The sequence below is a fragment of the Poeciliopsis prolifica genome, unplaced genomic scaffold (assembly GCF_027474105.1).
Source record: "Poeciliopsis prolifica strain line A6 unplaced genomic scaffold, Auburn_PproV2 SCAFFOLD058, whole genome shotgun sequence".
NCBI classification, from domain to species: Eukaryota; Metazoa; Chordata; class Actinopteri; order Cyprinodontiformes; family Poeciliidae; genus Poeciliopsis; species Poeciliopsis prolifica.
Window position 1 is genome coordinate 444,569 of NW_026562433.1, and position 13,924 is coordinate 458,492.

At 43.5% G+C, this 13,924-nt stretch overlaps 2 protein-coding genes across 7 annotated transcripts in view; one reads left to right on the forward strand and one right to left on the reverse strand.

Moving 5' to 3' along the window:
- clcn3 (chloride channel 3) overlaps positions 1-3,999 on the forward strand; it is a 37,816-nt gene extending 33,817 nt beyond the window's left edge. For 3 of the 6 annotated variants that reach the window (XM_055060254.1, XM_055060256.1, XM_055060255.1), the window contains one exon: positions 1,305-3,999. In XM_055060254.1, coding sequence (XP_054916229.1) covers positions 1,305-1,493 — 189 coding nt within the window. In that variant the 3' untranslated portion in view covers positions 1,494-3,999. The remainder of the gene's footprint in view (positions 1-1,304) is intronic. The other 3 variants (XM_055060257.1, XM_055060259.1, XM_055060258.1) reach the window with 2 other exon arrangements.
- Positions 4,000-4,306: 307 nt separating this feature from the next.
- mfap3l (microfibril associated protein 3 like) lies at positions 4,307-12,418 on the reverse strand. Its single transcript, XM_055060264.1, has 3 exons — positions 12,140-12,418; positions 10,260-10,671; positions 4,307-6,073 (listed from the first exon to the last, which is right to left on the reverse strand). Exons 2-3 carry the CDS (start codon positions 10,582-10,584, stop codon positions 5,145-5,147), a joined length of 1,254 nt encoding a protein of 417 aa, XP_054916239.1. The 5' UTR covers positions 10,585-10,671; positions 12,140-12,418; the 3' UTR covers positions 4,307-5,144.
- Positions 12,419-13,924: the final 1,506 nt, after the last annotated feature.

The window sequence follows — 13,924 nt, forward strand, 5'->3', positions numbered from 1 at the left end:
ATATTTCGGAGACCAGAAACTTGGGGGGAAAATGTGCGACGTCGCGGTCTGTTTTGTTTCGAATTTGAACCAAAGAAAGAAAAGACTGAAATAGTGGAGCGTTTTCTACATCGACTTGGAACATTTCTGGCACCTTTACACTTCAGTCACGCTGGAAATAATAAAAGAAGGAATGTTAAGATGGTTAAAAAGCAATTTTTGAAGAACGATTAGATATGCTCTGAATCATTTTACTCCTTTATTATTTGCCACCTGCTTGCCAGGCTCACACTGGTGCAAATAAAGCTCTCAAATTAAAACACAGAATTAAGGGGTGGGTAAAATTCAAGAGAATAAATCTCATAGATGTTTATATAATGTTTTTGGAAAGAAAGTGAATATCCACTAATGCTGCAAAATACCCCCAAAGTAGATGACATTTTTCCTTGATTACAGGTAAAATCAAATCACTATTTTTTCTGATCGTTGGCATCAGAAATGACCAGTTTCCCCGTAGCATGAAGCTGCCACCACCATGTTTCACTTTGGGCGTGTATTTGCTTTACCCAAATAAAGCAAATACATACATTTATTGTAACATTGAACAATTTGGAAAACTTCAAGAGGTGTAAATAATGTAGCGAGGTTCTGTTTGCTGACCGTTTCTTACTCTTTTGCTGTCGGACTAAAATATATATTACGGCGATGAGTGTGTGAAGAGTTTTTCCCACTTCAAAGGAGAAATCCGTGTTGCTGTGCTGGGATTGTTTCCACTTTAGAAACGGCGTCCATGTGAGTTCAAAGTTGTCGTAAACTGGAACATTTCTTCTCGCAGTCCGTTAAGTAGTTCAGCGTGAAATCGAAAACACGTTTGGGATAAAGACTATCTTGATGTCTGAAGTGGCTGAGCTTAGACAGCTGGCAAATTTGAGCAAAGCTCCCAACATGTCGTCTTGCCTCCTAAGATGGCGGCTTCTCCTGGCTTCCTGCTCGTGCGAGCTCTAACTGCCGTCCTGTACTTCCGGTCTCCTCTCTGTAGGTTCCAGATCTTCTGAAATGACTCCTCTATCTTCTGCTGCAGTTCCTCACCCTCCTGCTGACCCTCGTCTCCTCTGGGACTCGTTTTTTTGTTGGCACCGACTCTGATTTCGTATCCGAACAAACTGACAGCGACTCGGCTAAACAACAAAAATGTAAAAAAAAAAAATCCCGCTCTTGCGAAGGCCAACAAAAACACGATGTTTTCGTCGTAGATGCAGATTGGAAGCGCTTCCTGGTGTCTCTGCTAATCCGTTTCCCTTCCCTCCCTCTGTCTCCCCCTGCAGGCGGCTTCTTGGTATTATCACAAAAAAAGATATCCTCCGTCACATGGCTCAAATGGCAAACCAAGATCCAGAGTCCATCATGTTCAACTGATCCGTTCCTTCCAGGACGGCTGGGGGGGAGGAGGATGTAGCGAGGAGGAGGTGGAGCAGGAAGAGGAAGTGTGCCTCCTGAACGGCTCCCATCTCTGACATCCGGACACTTTTTTTTTTTGGTTTGTTTTATGTCCTTTAACATTCAGCTTTGCGGTCCCCGAGCCTCACTGAATGACTCGCTGTGGCCCCCCAGAGACTTTCGGGCCACAGGAGGAGAAAAGCGACAATAAAAACATTGATGTTGTCGTCTGGCTGCTGAGGACAGAAAACTGTCACGTGTTGAAGGCACTTTTTACACACACACACACACTTTTTTTTTTGCACTCAGACATTCGAAACATGTATGCTGTCTCCAAACACAGAAACACACGCACGCATGTGTGTGTGCTGACCTGAAACGTCACACCTGTTTGCACTCTTGCTGCGCCTGCCCTCCTGTGACCCTTGGGGGTCAAAAAGGTCAGAATGAACCGCAGACGAGGGATGAGATGATGGGACCTCAATGTTTCCTGCGCACTCACCTCCCCTCCATGAAAACACACACATTCACACACCTCTGACCTGTCCGTCCTCCAGAAACAACTAAAAAAACATGTTTACCTGTGAAGTATGTGTGAGTGAGTGTCTGCAGCGCCTCCACATTCCAGCCAGGTCACTATGGGAACTGCATCACAACCACACAAGTTGGCTTTAATAGCCCTGTGCGTGTCCGTGGGTGTGTGTGCGTGTGTGTGTGAGAGAGCAACCCAGGAAGGGATGCACTGAGATGGAGTCATTACTTTATTTCAAGAACAATAAGGATCCCGTCCAGAAGGAATGATGAGAAGAAAGTGAAAAGTTTGGATGTCTTCATTTCTGAGCCACTAGTGTGCAAGTCTGTGTGTGAGTCCATTAATTATGAAGGCAGGTTTTGTGTGTGTGTGTGTGTGTGTGTGTGTGTGTGCGCGCGCGCGCGTGTGTGTGTAGTTCAAGTACAAAATGAAAACCATGCTACGTTAAAATGAAGGGTATTTTTTTTTTCTCAAACGAACATTTAAAAACACCTGGTCTCTTTGCAGCCAATCAGCTCGAAGCATCAGAATTTGTCTGTTTTGATTGGTTGAATTTGTTACAGTAAGAGTGGCTCCTTTTCAACTTCTCTTTAAAACGGGGCCACAAACTTCAAATTCTCAATACGTTACAAAATCCTTGAAAAAATTAATTTAAGTAATTTCAAAAATTGTAAACATGTGACAGTCTGTAGACACGGTGTGATTTCAAGGTATTTACTTGAGTTCATTTTGGTAATTTATAGCACACCTAAAAATAACTTTTAAATAATCAGATTTGCAAATAATTGTAACATTAAATCGTCCCAATAAAACATTTATTGTAGGATTGCAATCATACAGAAAACTATGTCAACTTTTGTCCACTCAAAACTTGGTTGGGGTTTTGAGAGACTTGCTTAAAAATTTTTTATATTTTCTTATCTGAAATGGAGCAAGACTTTTTCCTTCCGCTCAACTTTCCAGCTCCTGGATACAGGCCTCAGTAAACATCCAGCTTCTTAAACAAAAACATTTTGAGGCTTACCCTCAGTGACTGCAGGAGGCCAGAGGCTCAACGTATGGACTAATATAATATTTTGTCTAAAATCAATTGTTTTATTGGACTTGCATGGTATTCTGTCTGAGAAAGTTACATTTGGATTTTGGTTATCTGTAAGCCAAAATGAACCAGTTATTAGCAGAAAAATGCTTGAAATCTACTACTGTGTGTAATAAATTTGTATGAGAGCGACTTCTTGCATTGTTGAAATAAATGTTTTCCATGCGGTAACCAGGAACATCGGAGCTGCTTTAGGTTTCAACTCGATCAATCCCTTGTTGGTTTTTGCTTTGCTTAATTTTGGAAATAATAATTAACAATTGTCATTCTTCGAAACAAGGAGATCTAAATTGCGTAAAAACGACCAAATATACCTTTTCTGTATAGGGAACAGTTCCCTAAACAGTGATCTCACAGTTGGACGTGGAGAAGCCGACTGTCGTAAAACTGTCTAAACTGCAGCCTGATTCGCTGCCTTTGCTTTTCGCTCCTCTACATCTGAAGGGGTCTCTGCTGTTGCCCCCCCCCTGCAGGCGACCACCGTGATCCTCTGGTCTCGCCACGCCTCTCAAGTGCCTGATGGAAGGTTGTCGGGCTTCACTTGCTTTCGTTTCGTTCTTTGTCCTCGCGCACCTGACATTTCAATTGGAAATTATGAAGGGAGGAGACGCCGGCGAGGAAGCGGACAAGCAGTAGCACATTACCTGTAGACCGTGTGTGTGTGTGTGTGTGTGTGTGTGTGTGTGAGGGGTGTGACTGTGGACCTGTGTGCGTCTTTGCCGCATCACCTTTGTCAACCTGTGGTGTTGCCGAACATTGTGTTTCATACTGAACCCGATGTTCTTCTCCTTTATTTGATAATTTATGGGTAGTGTCGATACAGTTGTGAATTATTATTATTCTGAAGAATTTTATGTATGATTACATTGTTTGATTGTACATTAAGAACAGAGAATATGTAAAGAAAAAAAAAACCTGTTTTAAATTAAAAGGAGAAAATATAGAAGTTGCACAGACGAGTCTCGGTGTGATGCTGTCGGCTGAACCTTTAACGAACTTCACATCCCGTCATTCGCGCCGAAGTTTAGCTGCAGCTTCAGTGAAGATTTCTGCAACAACTGAAGATAAATATAATTCAATATTTCACAGTAAATGTAGAAGTTTGGAAATTATTTGATTAAGATTTCAGAGCTTGATACAGTGCCTTGTAGTATTCCTGAAAAACATAAAATCATGAAATGACTCATTTTGTCAGGATCTTCTGATCCATTTTCAACCGTGTGGGTAGTGTGTGCATCATTGATAAGAAAAGCAGCCTCTCACACAGCCTTGCTTTTTATTTTATCTTGAAGCACAGCACTCTCGTTTTATTCCACTACAAAAGAAGAAGGGGAAAAAAAAAAGAGGCATCTGTAGAGCAGTGGTGAAAGCAGAGCGGCGTGCAGCTCGTCTCGGGCCACAGACAGCAGCTTCAGCCGAGCGACGGAAGAAAACACAAGGAGTCCCGGGACAAGATGTCGGACATCTCAACTGTCCACTTTAACATGCAAGTTTACAGCAAAGCCTCTGCAGACGAAATACGATGCTGAGATCAGACAGGGAGGCGGATTATAAACCAAAAACACTGAATGAGAGGAGAGTTTCACGTCCGACCTGCATGAAGGAGACAGACTGGAGGAATCAAACCACAGCACAGTCAGGAATAATATAATACTCTATCATTAAATTATCTGAAAGAAAACAAACTCCACCAAGAGGTGTGTCTTTAATCGGGACTCTATATTCACAGGTCCACCTGGCCTTAAAGCGTGTCCCGGTCAGACCCTTAAAGCTTCATCAGTCCAGCATGCAGCCATAGTTAAGCGGAGGAAAATGAAAAATCCGAACATTGTAAGAAACTACAAACTGAAGCAAATCCTCCTGTCTCCTCTTTACATAACAAGACAGCTCCTCATACAATCCTCTGCTTATTACATTATTATTACTACCTCCTCTCACGTACATTCAAGCGTGAACATCCAGAGTGAAGAGAGTTTAAAAAGCCTCTGATTGGATGAAATGTGTCAGAAACTTCAGCGATAGAGATGAATAAACAGGTGATTGTTTCATACAGTGTGAGATGCATAGCAGGATGTCAGCGCACCCCTTGTAGTCCAATCAAACATGGCTTTCGTAAAACACCTGGCAGGGGAGGGCCTTGCTCATTATCTGTTCGCCTGCTGCCTGGGTGCCAATCTCCTCTTCCTGCACCACCTGATGCTCCTCCTGAGGCAGAGGGGAGGACGGCGGGGACAGCGAAGGAGAGGGGGAGGGACAGGGAGAGGAGGAAGCGGGAGACGGCGGCGTGGCCTCGTACACGCCGCAGCAGTCCCCGTCGTTGAGCGGAGGGTGCACGGACGCCTGGATGGCGATCTGCTGCGGCTGCTCGTGAACGGACGAGTTGTCCGAGTCGGCGGCCGGCGACTCGCTGCGCTCTCTGTCCCTCACCTGCAGGATGGTGAAGACGTCCCGCATGCCGATGGAGGGGATCCAGCCCTGCGCGTCGCGCCGCCACTCAGGGCCGTGCCGGACGAAGGTGTGCCTCATCTCCTCCACCCCCACCACCTCCAGGATCTCCTCCATGAAGGTGCGGCAATTCATGATGAGCGGCGGCAGCGGGATGCTGCGGGCCAGCTCCTCGATGTAGCGGGCGAACTCCATGGTCTTGAACTGGGTGACCTTGGCCAGCTCCAGCGTCTTGGCCGAGGTGATGATGGGGATCCGCTTGGCGATCTCGAAGGCCTTCTGCAGTTTCTCGGCGCCCTCGGTGCGGAAGAACTCGTTGATGGCCTTCTCCGTCTTCTTCAGGTGGCTGCTCATCATGCAGAGGCGCGTGACGTTCAGGATCATGATGATGGTGAAGGTGACCAGACACACCACCATGTAGTACACGCCCATGTCGCCGTTGGTGAAGACCACGCGCAGGGTCACCGTGCCGTTGGCGGTGCCGTGGACGTTGGCGGCCATGCACGTGTACTTGCCTCGGTCGGAGAACTCGATGCTGGTGATGTTGAGGACGCCGTTCTCCAGCAGCCACCACTTCCCTCCTGCAGACACACACAGGACCGTGATGGCGTTTCTCTGGGTATCGATCGACTAGCAATTAATTGATAAAGGGCCATTTTGTTTTGCATCAAGACAGTCGATGATCCAGGAGAAAAGGCTAACTTTTTCATATTATGTCAGATTAAAAAGAAGAAAGATCACTGAATGTCTATCGTATTAAGCGTGAGCTGTATTAAATACTGACTGAATGAACTGAACATTGCAGCAAGTTTTAAATATATCAGAAAAGGTTCCTCTTAGGATGCTGAAAAGAATAAAATATTAATGAAACACTCAATCCTCCATCAACAGAGAGATGTTCATACAGAAGTACTGTCTGTATTTTAAGTTAAACTCCATTTACTGCATTGACTCACAACCTGGGTGTGGATGGCAGATGAACTATGACACTAAGAGGTCTAAGCGGATGTCATTCATTATTGGAACTACTCTTAATCTAATAAACAATTAGCTGACAACTGATCAAAAGTTAATTCATTGTTTGGATCCTCACTAGGTACATTTAAGGTCTGAGACCCGCCATGTTGCCAATATTTAAACACAGCGATACGTTTCATCCGGTCACACTGGGCACCATGCAATCTGCATCAGTCTATTGTTAAGAATTAGAGGAACAACTTCACTTGGCTCGCTAATTTTCCTCTAGTTTCCCAGATTCCGGTCTCGCAGGTGCAGTGGACATAATAAAGAAAACAACCATACGACATCAAGACTTCAGATATATCTAGGGCTTTATCCAGAGAATTCAATGCATACAAAATGTTACGTTAGCATTTACACCCAGATCGTCAAGAAGTCCAACACATGACAAAACATAGAGTTACCTGCAACGAGTTGAAAAGGAAAGACAAAAATGCATTTTTGGGAATTGCTCAGCCGAGCACAAAGCAATTCGATCTTCTGCTGTAAAACAGACCTTTTGTAAGGATGTGTATTCCCTTAATTTAAATATATGCATTAGAAGGTGTGTCCTCCCTTGCAGGGCTGTTTAATGTTATATTTTATTACCCTGCTTGAGACCTGCTACAAAACCCTAAAGCAAATATATGGCGACTCCACTAGACTCGTCTTGTACCAGTCGACTCCTTTTTACATTCCAGACCAAAATTTATGACCTGCAGCTAGACGTAATGGTTTTTCTGTGTCAGTGATTCAACAAGAAACTGGTTTCTATTTTAAACAAACTGGCACAAAAATCTAACGCCAAACAATAACTATGAGTTTGGACCTAAAAACTGCAGGATTATCTTCTTTTAGGAAAAAACTCTTGGAATACCTGAAATATTTTGAAAGTTAAATAGTTTCCTAATCCTATTGTATTCCAGTAATAAAAAAAATGCATGCAAATAATATGGTCAGAGACGACTTATTTAGAATGTGCTGTTAATGCTTAAGGGAACTATCTTAATACATTTGATTATCCAGAGAAGACTTTTCTGACAAGTTTTAGTGTTTACTGAACTCTTAAACCAACACTAAAGAATTCACTGATTCTGATAAAAGATAAACTCTCTGCGACTAAAGGGCCACACAGACCAGTTTTATTGTAAAACTGGTCAAAACAGTTTTACAATAAAATGCAGAGGTGCACATTGTACCTTTCCTATTTTTGTTAAAGGAAAAAAAAAGAACTGAAGCTACATATTTAATTACGTAAAATTCAAATACAATACGTCGAAGTTCGTGTTCATACACGCGATCGTTCTCTCGTTTGACGAGAAGGCCTGTGTTTAATCACACGTGGCGTGGCGAAGGTGCATGCAGCAACAAGCAGCCAGCTGCAGTCACTCCACAGGACCACTTGCTCAAACGAGTATTTGAAAAGGTTGAGCCGTATTGGACCTGCAGAGCGCTGCCTGTTTGCTTTAGTTCTGGATTGCGGCACTTCAAATCGATGAGCTGCTCGTTTCTGCTGATAACCAGAACGTGAACTGTTGAGCCGCTGAGCAGTTCAAAGGAACAGCTCCGGATCACCGCTTTCTACTGCAGACTTGATCAATGCCGCTCTGTTGGACGTTAAAGCTACAACCAAACAGTAATGCAGAAACAAGCTTCCTTAACCAAACAGAACCCACTGTTCATTTCTCAAGCTGTTCATTGAGGGCGATTTCAGTTTCCCTCCAACATCCGCTCCTTCGATATTGTCCGTCTCTGTCGGGGGGCATTTCACGTCTGCCATCTTAACTCTGCCTTTGAATGAATGTCGACTGTGGACAGACTTCGTCCCACACGGTACATTTTTAAGATTCTGCATCGACAACTCCTCGTTCTCTCGCAGCGGCACCCGGCAGCGTGGGAATAGAGTTGGAGGAATATCACAGAGGATTTCTTGAAGACCCGTCCACAAATATCCTGAGCAGACTTCTGTCCTCAGGAAGAGACGAATGAGTTTTCAGGGAAAGCAGCTGGATAACTCTGCTTTCCCACCCATCCGCCTTTTCAGACCAAAAAAAAAAAGAAAAAAAAAGAAGCAGATTTCTAATTTTATCCCAGCGGTCGGCTCACATGAAACCACTGATGTTTTGCCGACTGCTTCCAGAATGATTGTGGGGGGGAAATAACGCACGATCGCAGGATCGACTCAATCAAGAGAATCTAATCCAGAAACAATCTGGGATAAGAGCAGGGGAAGTGAAGCCTTTCTGCTTTTCTTTGAAGGAAGTTCTGAGAGTACAGCTGCGGGGGTTTTGGGTCAAAACATTAATAACAACAATGACTCAGCCTCCTCCTTCATGCCTCTGATGGCAGGTTACAACAGGTTGGCGCAGGAAAGGCACAGACATAAAAACACTCTTCCTCTCACGCTGAACAAATAATCTCTCAAATAAAAGAAAATCTTTAATGAATGAATTAGGAACAGTTTCATGCGTTTGTGTCCGATAGAGATGGAAATGTGCCAAATGATGCAGGACGTAGGAGTGAAATCCCTACTTTAGATGAATCACTTTGTCCCAGTCAGCATATTTTCCCACAGGCGGCCGAGCGACAGCATTTACGACCTCTGACCTTCTGAGTGTGTTGTTGTTGTGTTTGGGCATAAATAAACAACCCTGATGCACTCGAAGCTGCCTGACAGGAAATTGATTTTTTATTGATTTACCTCTAGGCCTTCTAAAGAAAGTTTACGTCGTCAAACTGTAAACTTTAAAAATAACTACACCGAAGTTTGCTCCAAATTTAGCAGCAGTACCATAGGAACAGTGTTCAAAACATCAAAGAAAATACTGTAAGTTCCTTATAAATAGATTTTTACATGTTCGTGCTTCCTTTAATTCCATGTTAAAAAACTCACTGATGCTGAAAATAGAAAATTTTTGAGTTTCCTTCCTTCAGTAACTGCTTCCACACCAAAGAGTTTTAGCGAGGTTTCTTGACTGAAAAAGGATGGATATTGGAATTTCCAACCCAATGGAGGGCAGATTAAGCTGAAATATCAACTAATCTCTTGGTGCAGCTCTAAATATAGAACCTTTCTAATGAAAACGTAAGATTTAGGTTTTGGGCATAAGTCAATTTTAGCCATTAATTTAAATTTCTACTTTTTGAAACTAGGTTGTGGAGGATAATCTGGATTTTGTTTTAACTAATGGGTTTAAATAATCCACAGTGATGTTAGCATACCCACACACTACTGATTTGTTTGACAGATTCAGTTTATTTACCTAAACTTTGAATTTAGGTCAACTCACAAAAGGAACGACTGCTCTGGGATCTCTGTTTTTAAAGATATTTTATGTCACTTTTAAGTTCTTCCTAAGGGGGGAAAAAATGTGATTAAAATCAAAAATCGGTTTTAACTGACAATATTTGTAAGCAATATCACCCAGCTTCTTATAAACTTCAATGAGCAATAAAATCTTGAAATGAAAGTATTTTATTTATTTATCTTTCCTCTCGATGCTTATAATAATCCCAGAGTACTACAACAACAAGCTTCCACGTTATTCAAACTGACATCAAGGATCTGAAATGCTGCTCTTATTTCACTGCACAATTTCCAGAGTTGAAATCTCACGTTTGAGTGCAACTCCTGAACTCTTCCTCTTGTTACGATATTGACTGCAGCATGTCTTAGACCACGAAGTTGATAAAAAATAAAAATAAAATAAAAATGAAACAAAAAGCTGACCAAAGAGCAAGTTTTGTTGAGAGAGAAGTCTTCCTCACCACCAGTCTGCGTGTCCAGGCGCTCTCCGTGGGAGTTGAACCACTCGACGTTGGGGAACGGGTCTCCGGTGACGTTGCAATCAATCAGCGCACAGCTCCCCTCCCTGGCAATTATCTGGCTCACCGTAGTGAACACGACCGGAGCGAAGCCGCTGCCGTCTGTCACGTTGTTGTTCTCTGTACGGTTCCCATCCGTGTCCGCCGACAACGCCCCGGCAGAGCGGGAGGCGAGAAGACACGCCAGGACTACGAAGACGGATCCGCCGGTCCGGTGCATTTTCTTGGACTGTTGTGCGACACCCAACGGGGGAAGATATCGTGTCATTCCTCCTGGGGCTCCATCCTGCCGGCTGGCTATCTCTCGATAGAGGAAGGCTGTCTGGTATTCAGCCCTGTGATACGAAACATCTCACTGTGAAGGAAAACCAATTGGTAGATATGAATCAGAGAGCATGAAATAAACATAAGGCAAAAGCGATTGCGCTTTTTGCACATCTTCAAACAAACACGTTTCCCATTTTAATTTAAGAAATTACTCAGGTCACTTCAAAACAAGCAAAGGCCCATTATTGTCACCATAAAGGCGACACTCGTCACATTGTGTAAACCTATTGTGGTTTGTTACACAAAAAGCAACAACAAAAGAAAATTCATAAGAATCAAACTGAATCAAGCATGTACTGCTCTCCACTCTTCTTGAACAACTTGAGTTGGCACAAAACAAGTGTTGACCAAACACACATTCTGTATTTATAAAAGCTGAACTGGTGATGTGTCACATCAAACAACATCTGCATGTAATCCAAAGAAAAACCCTTTTACATATTTGAATGTGACATTCAACTTTTCTTCCCCAGACTTATTGCAACTTGGGACACATTATCAAATCAAACTCTACGCTTTTCCAGACTGAGTAGGAATGCCGAATATGCACAAATACGATTTTTGTTGAAAGTGAAAATAAGGTGCTGTTTTAATTAAGCAAAGTGGCATAAAATCACATTACTTACACAGATGTTGTTTTTGCTGTTACACAACAGCCAGAGATTTTCTATTTCCCTGTTCACAGATAATTTGCTTAAAACAATCTGCTTCATTAAGGCACCAACAAATTGCAAAATCTACAGTAAAATCAGAAGCACAGCAAAACACATTTCCATTATCCCGCTATTTACCTATTATAGGAAAAATATACGTGAAGTACACATCTGCAGTTATGATATAGCTCCTAATAAATACTAGAAACGTGGCGTCTTCCTGTTGTGTGCCAGCATTAGCAATTGGCTCGCTTCGTATGACAACAAAGCCACATAACGGGAACAGTGTGTGGGCGCCGGCTATTTCCCGGGTCGCTATGTTCGAACGTCTTCGTTTGTGTGAGTGAGGAAACCAGCGGGTCAGAAAACAAAATGTGCACATCTGGTAGACACAACACAGCCTGAAACAATTTTTTTTGTTTGTTTGTTTATTCTAAATTATCCGACTTCAGCTTCGCTACACGGAATAGCATCAGGGCGTGGGATGCGGCTATGTGCTGGAGAGCAGTTACACATCATGGCAGCGTATGGGAAGTGTATCAGAGCGAGCTGGCGGTAGCGGCGGCTCGTATCGTCGCCGAAGAGGCGCAAGTGTGTGTTTTTACATACACGTTGAAGAGTGCGGTCAGATGGTAGTCGCTGCCTAATCAAACCGGGATTTAAATACCAGCATAGCGTCGTAACGTTACCCCGAACGGTCATCCGCAAACGGCCAACTCGCCATCGACGGTCGCCGATAAAAACACCCGAAAACAGCCGCTAATTTCCGCGCGGCCTCGGTTTGTTCGACTTACATCACGGTCCGAGTGCCATTTGTGCCCCGGTGTTTGGTTGAGAACCTACCAGTGGATGGTGTGAGAGGAGTTACTCCTGCTCCGGGATCTCCATCCTCCTTCCTGCCGACGCCTGCTGCTGTGGAAGCAGCAACAGTGAACGGTGAGAGGGGGAGGCAACGAGAGGGAGGGAGGCAGCGAGGGAAGGAGGCAGCGAGAGAGGAAGTGAGGGAGGGAGCGAGGGAGGGAGACAGCGAGGGAAAGAGGGAGGGAGGCAGCGAAGGAGGGAGGCAGCGAGGGAGGGAGGGCGCGGAGCCCCGGCTGCTAGGCTTGCATAGTCTGGCCTCTCCGCTGTTGCTACCGGGTACTAGCATTTATAATCCCACTTTAACAGGGTAGAAACAGAAAGTAGATCGGAAATAAACTGAAGTACAGATTACCACCATCTCTGGGTCCCATTTTACCCATTGCCCCAAATTCTTAGCCACTACTGCAGGGTGAAAAAAAAAAACTTACAAAAAGAAACCTTGCAACACTGTTTATATATGCAGTACAATGAATCACATCTTAAAATCTCAGTAACAATAACTGCACTGTCATAGGAAGACAAATCGCCTGCTAAAGTTGCCTGTGGTGATGGCTTTCAGTATCAGATTTTAAAGGCAGAGTAACCGCCACATTGTCGAGTTTGAAGCAATATATTGTTTCACCACCAGTGCCATGTCTAACAACATGATGGTTATCAATGTGTTTTGGTTAAGATAAACTAATTTTCTCCGTGTTATATCATGAGGAATTGTTGATATGGGCGCAACCTGCTACTTCCCCCATTGAAGGGTAGCTGAACAAATTTTCCAACAATATGTTCATTGGTTGTATTGAGAAATAAACATCAAGCTTTTTTGTAACTTATTTCTTATTAAGTATAATGTCCGGGTTTCCATCCAGGGCTTGTGTCCTGATCTTAGACTGGATGGACACACATTATAGCCACTGCATGAATTAAGTGGAGTATGTGTATGGATTACCCAAGGAAATGTAGCACAAAGACAGAAAACAGTATTGTCACGAGGGTATTTAATTCCGTGGTGGAGCACTCACCCAGTTCTGCCTATGTCTGCATGAACATGACTTATTGCAACTGCACCTAGCAAATGGACTGTGGTTAAAAGCCCTTGGAGCTGAAAGGCTTCATGATGAAAAGGCTCTGAAAGTGGATCGCTGTGTGTCTGGGTAGCAGAAATGACTGAAGGGAAATAAGGCACATTTAAGTCAACATAACCCAGCTGTTATCTTGTAGCCCCGACGAGGTGAGAGACAGCCTTGAAGCTTTGACGAGTTGAAAAACCAGCGTAGTATACCAAGGATTAAGGCATAAGAGAGTGGCCAATAGCTAAGATAAAAATACTGTTTATGAATAGAAGCCAGTGTTAAAAACATTTACGTCTTTTTATTCATTTGGATGGAGTTTGGGGTCACTGAAGGTTGAATTTGTTCTTTCTCCTCTGCTCTGACCTTTTGTCGTCTCCAGGCTGTAAGATACCTGGAGATGCAATTACTCCGTGAGTCGGCAAACACCCTGGCCATGAGAATCAAAGCTTTCCTTTGAATTGAACATAAATAAAAGTAACGCCATCTTAAAGCTTCATATGATCTTTTTGGAAGACTTCCATCGATTTGTACGGCTGCACAGTATGTCAAACAGAACCTTTCGGTCCTGCAGGTGTTGCAACAAGCGTATTTCGTCTACATTATCCTTCACAGATGAAAGCTCCTGCTGTATTCAAACGCTTCAGAGAGCTCAGTCACACTGCAACACAAAGAGCTACATCTGAGCACAGCGGGGAGGAAGTCT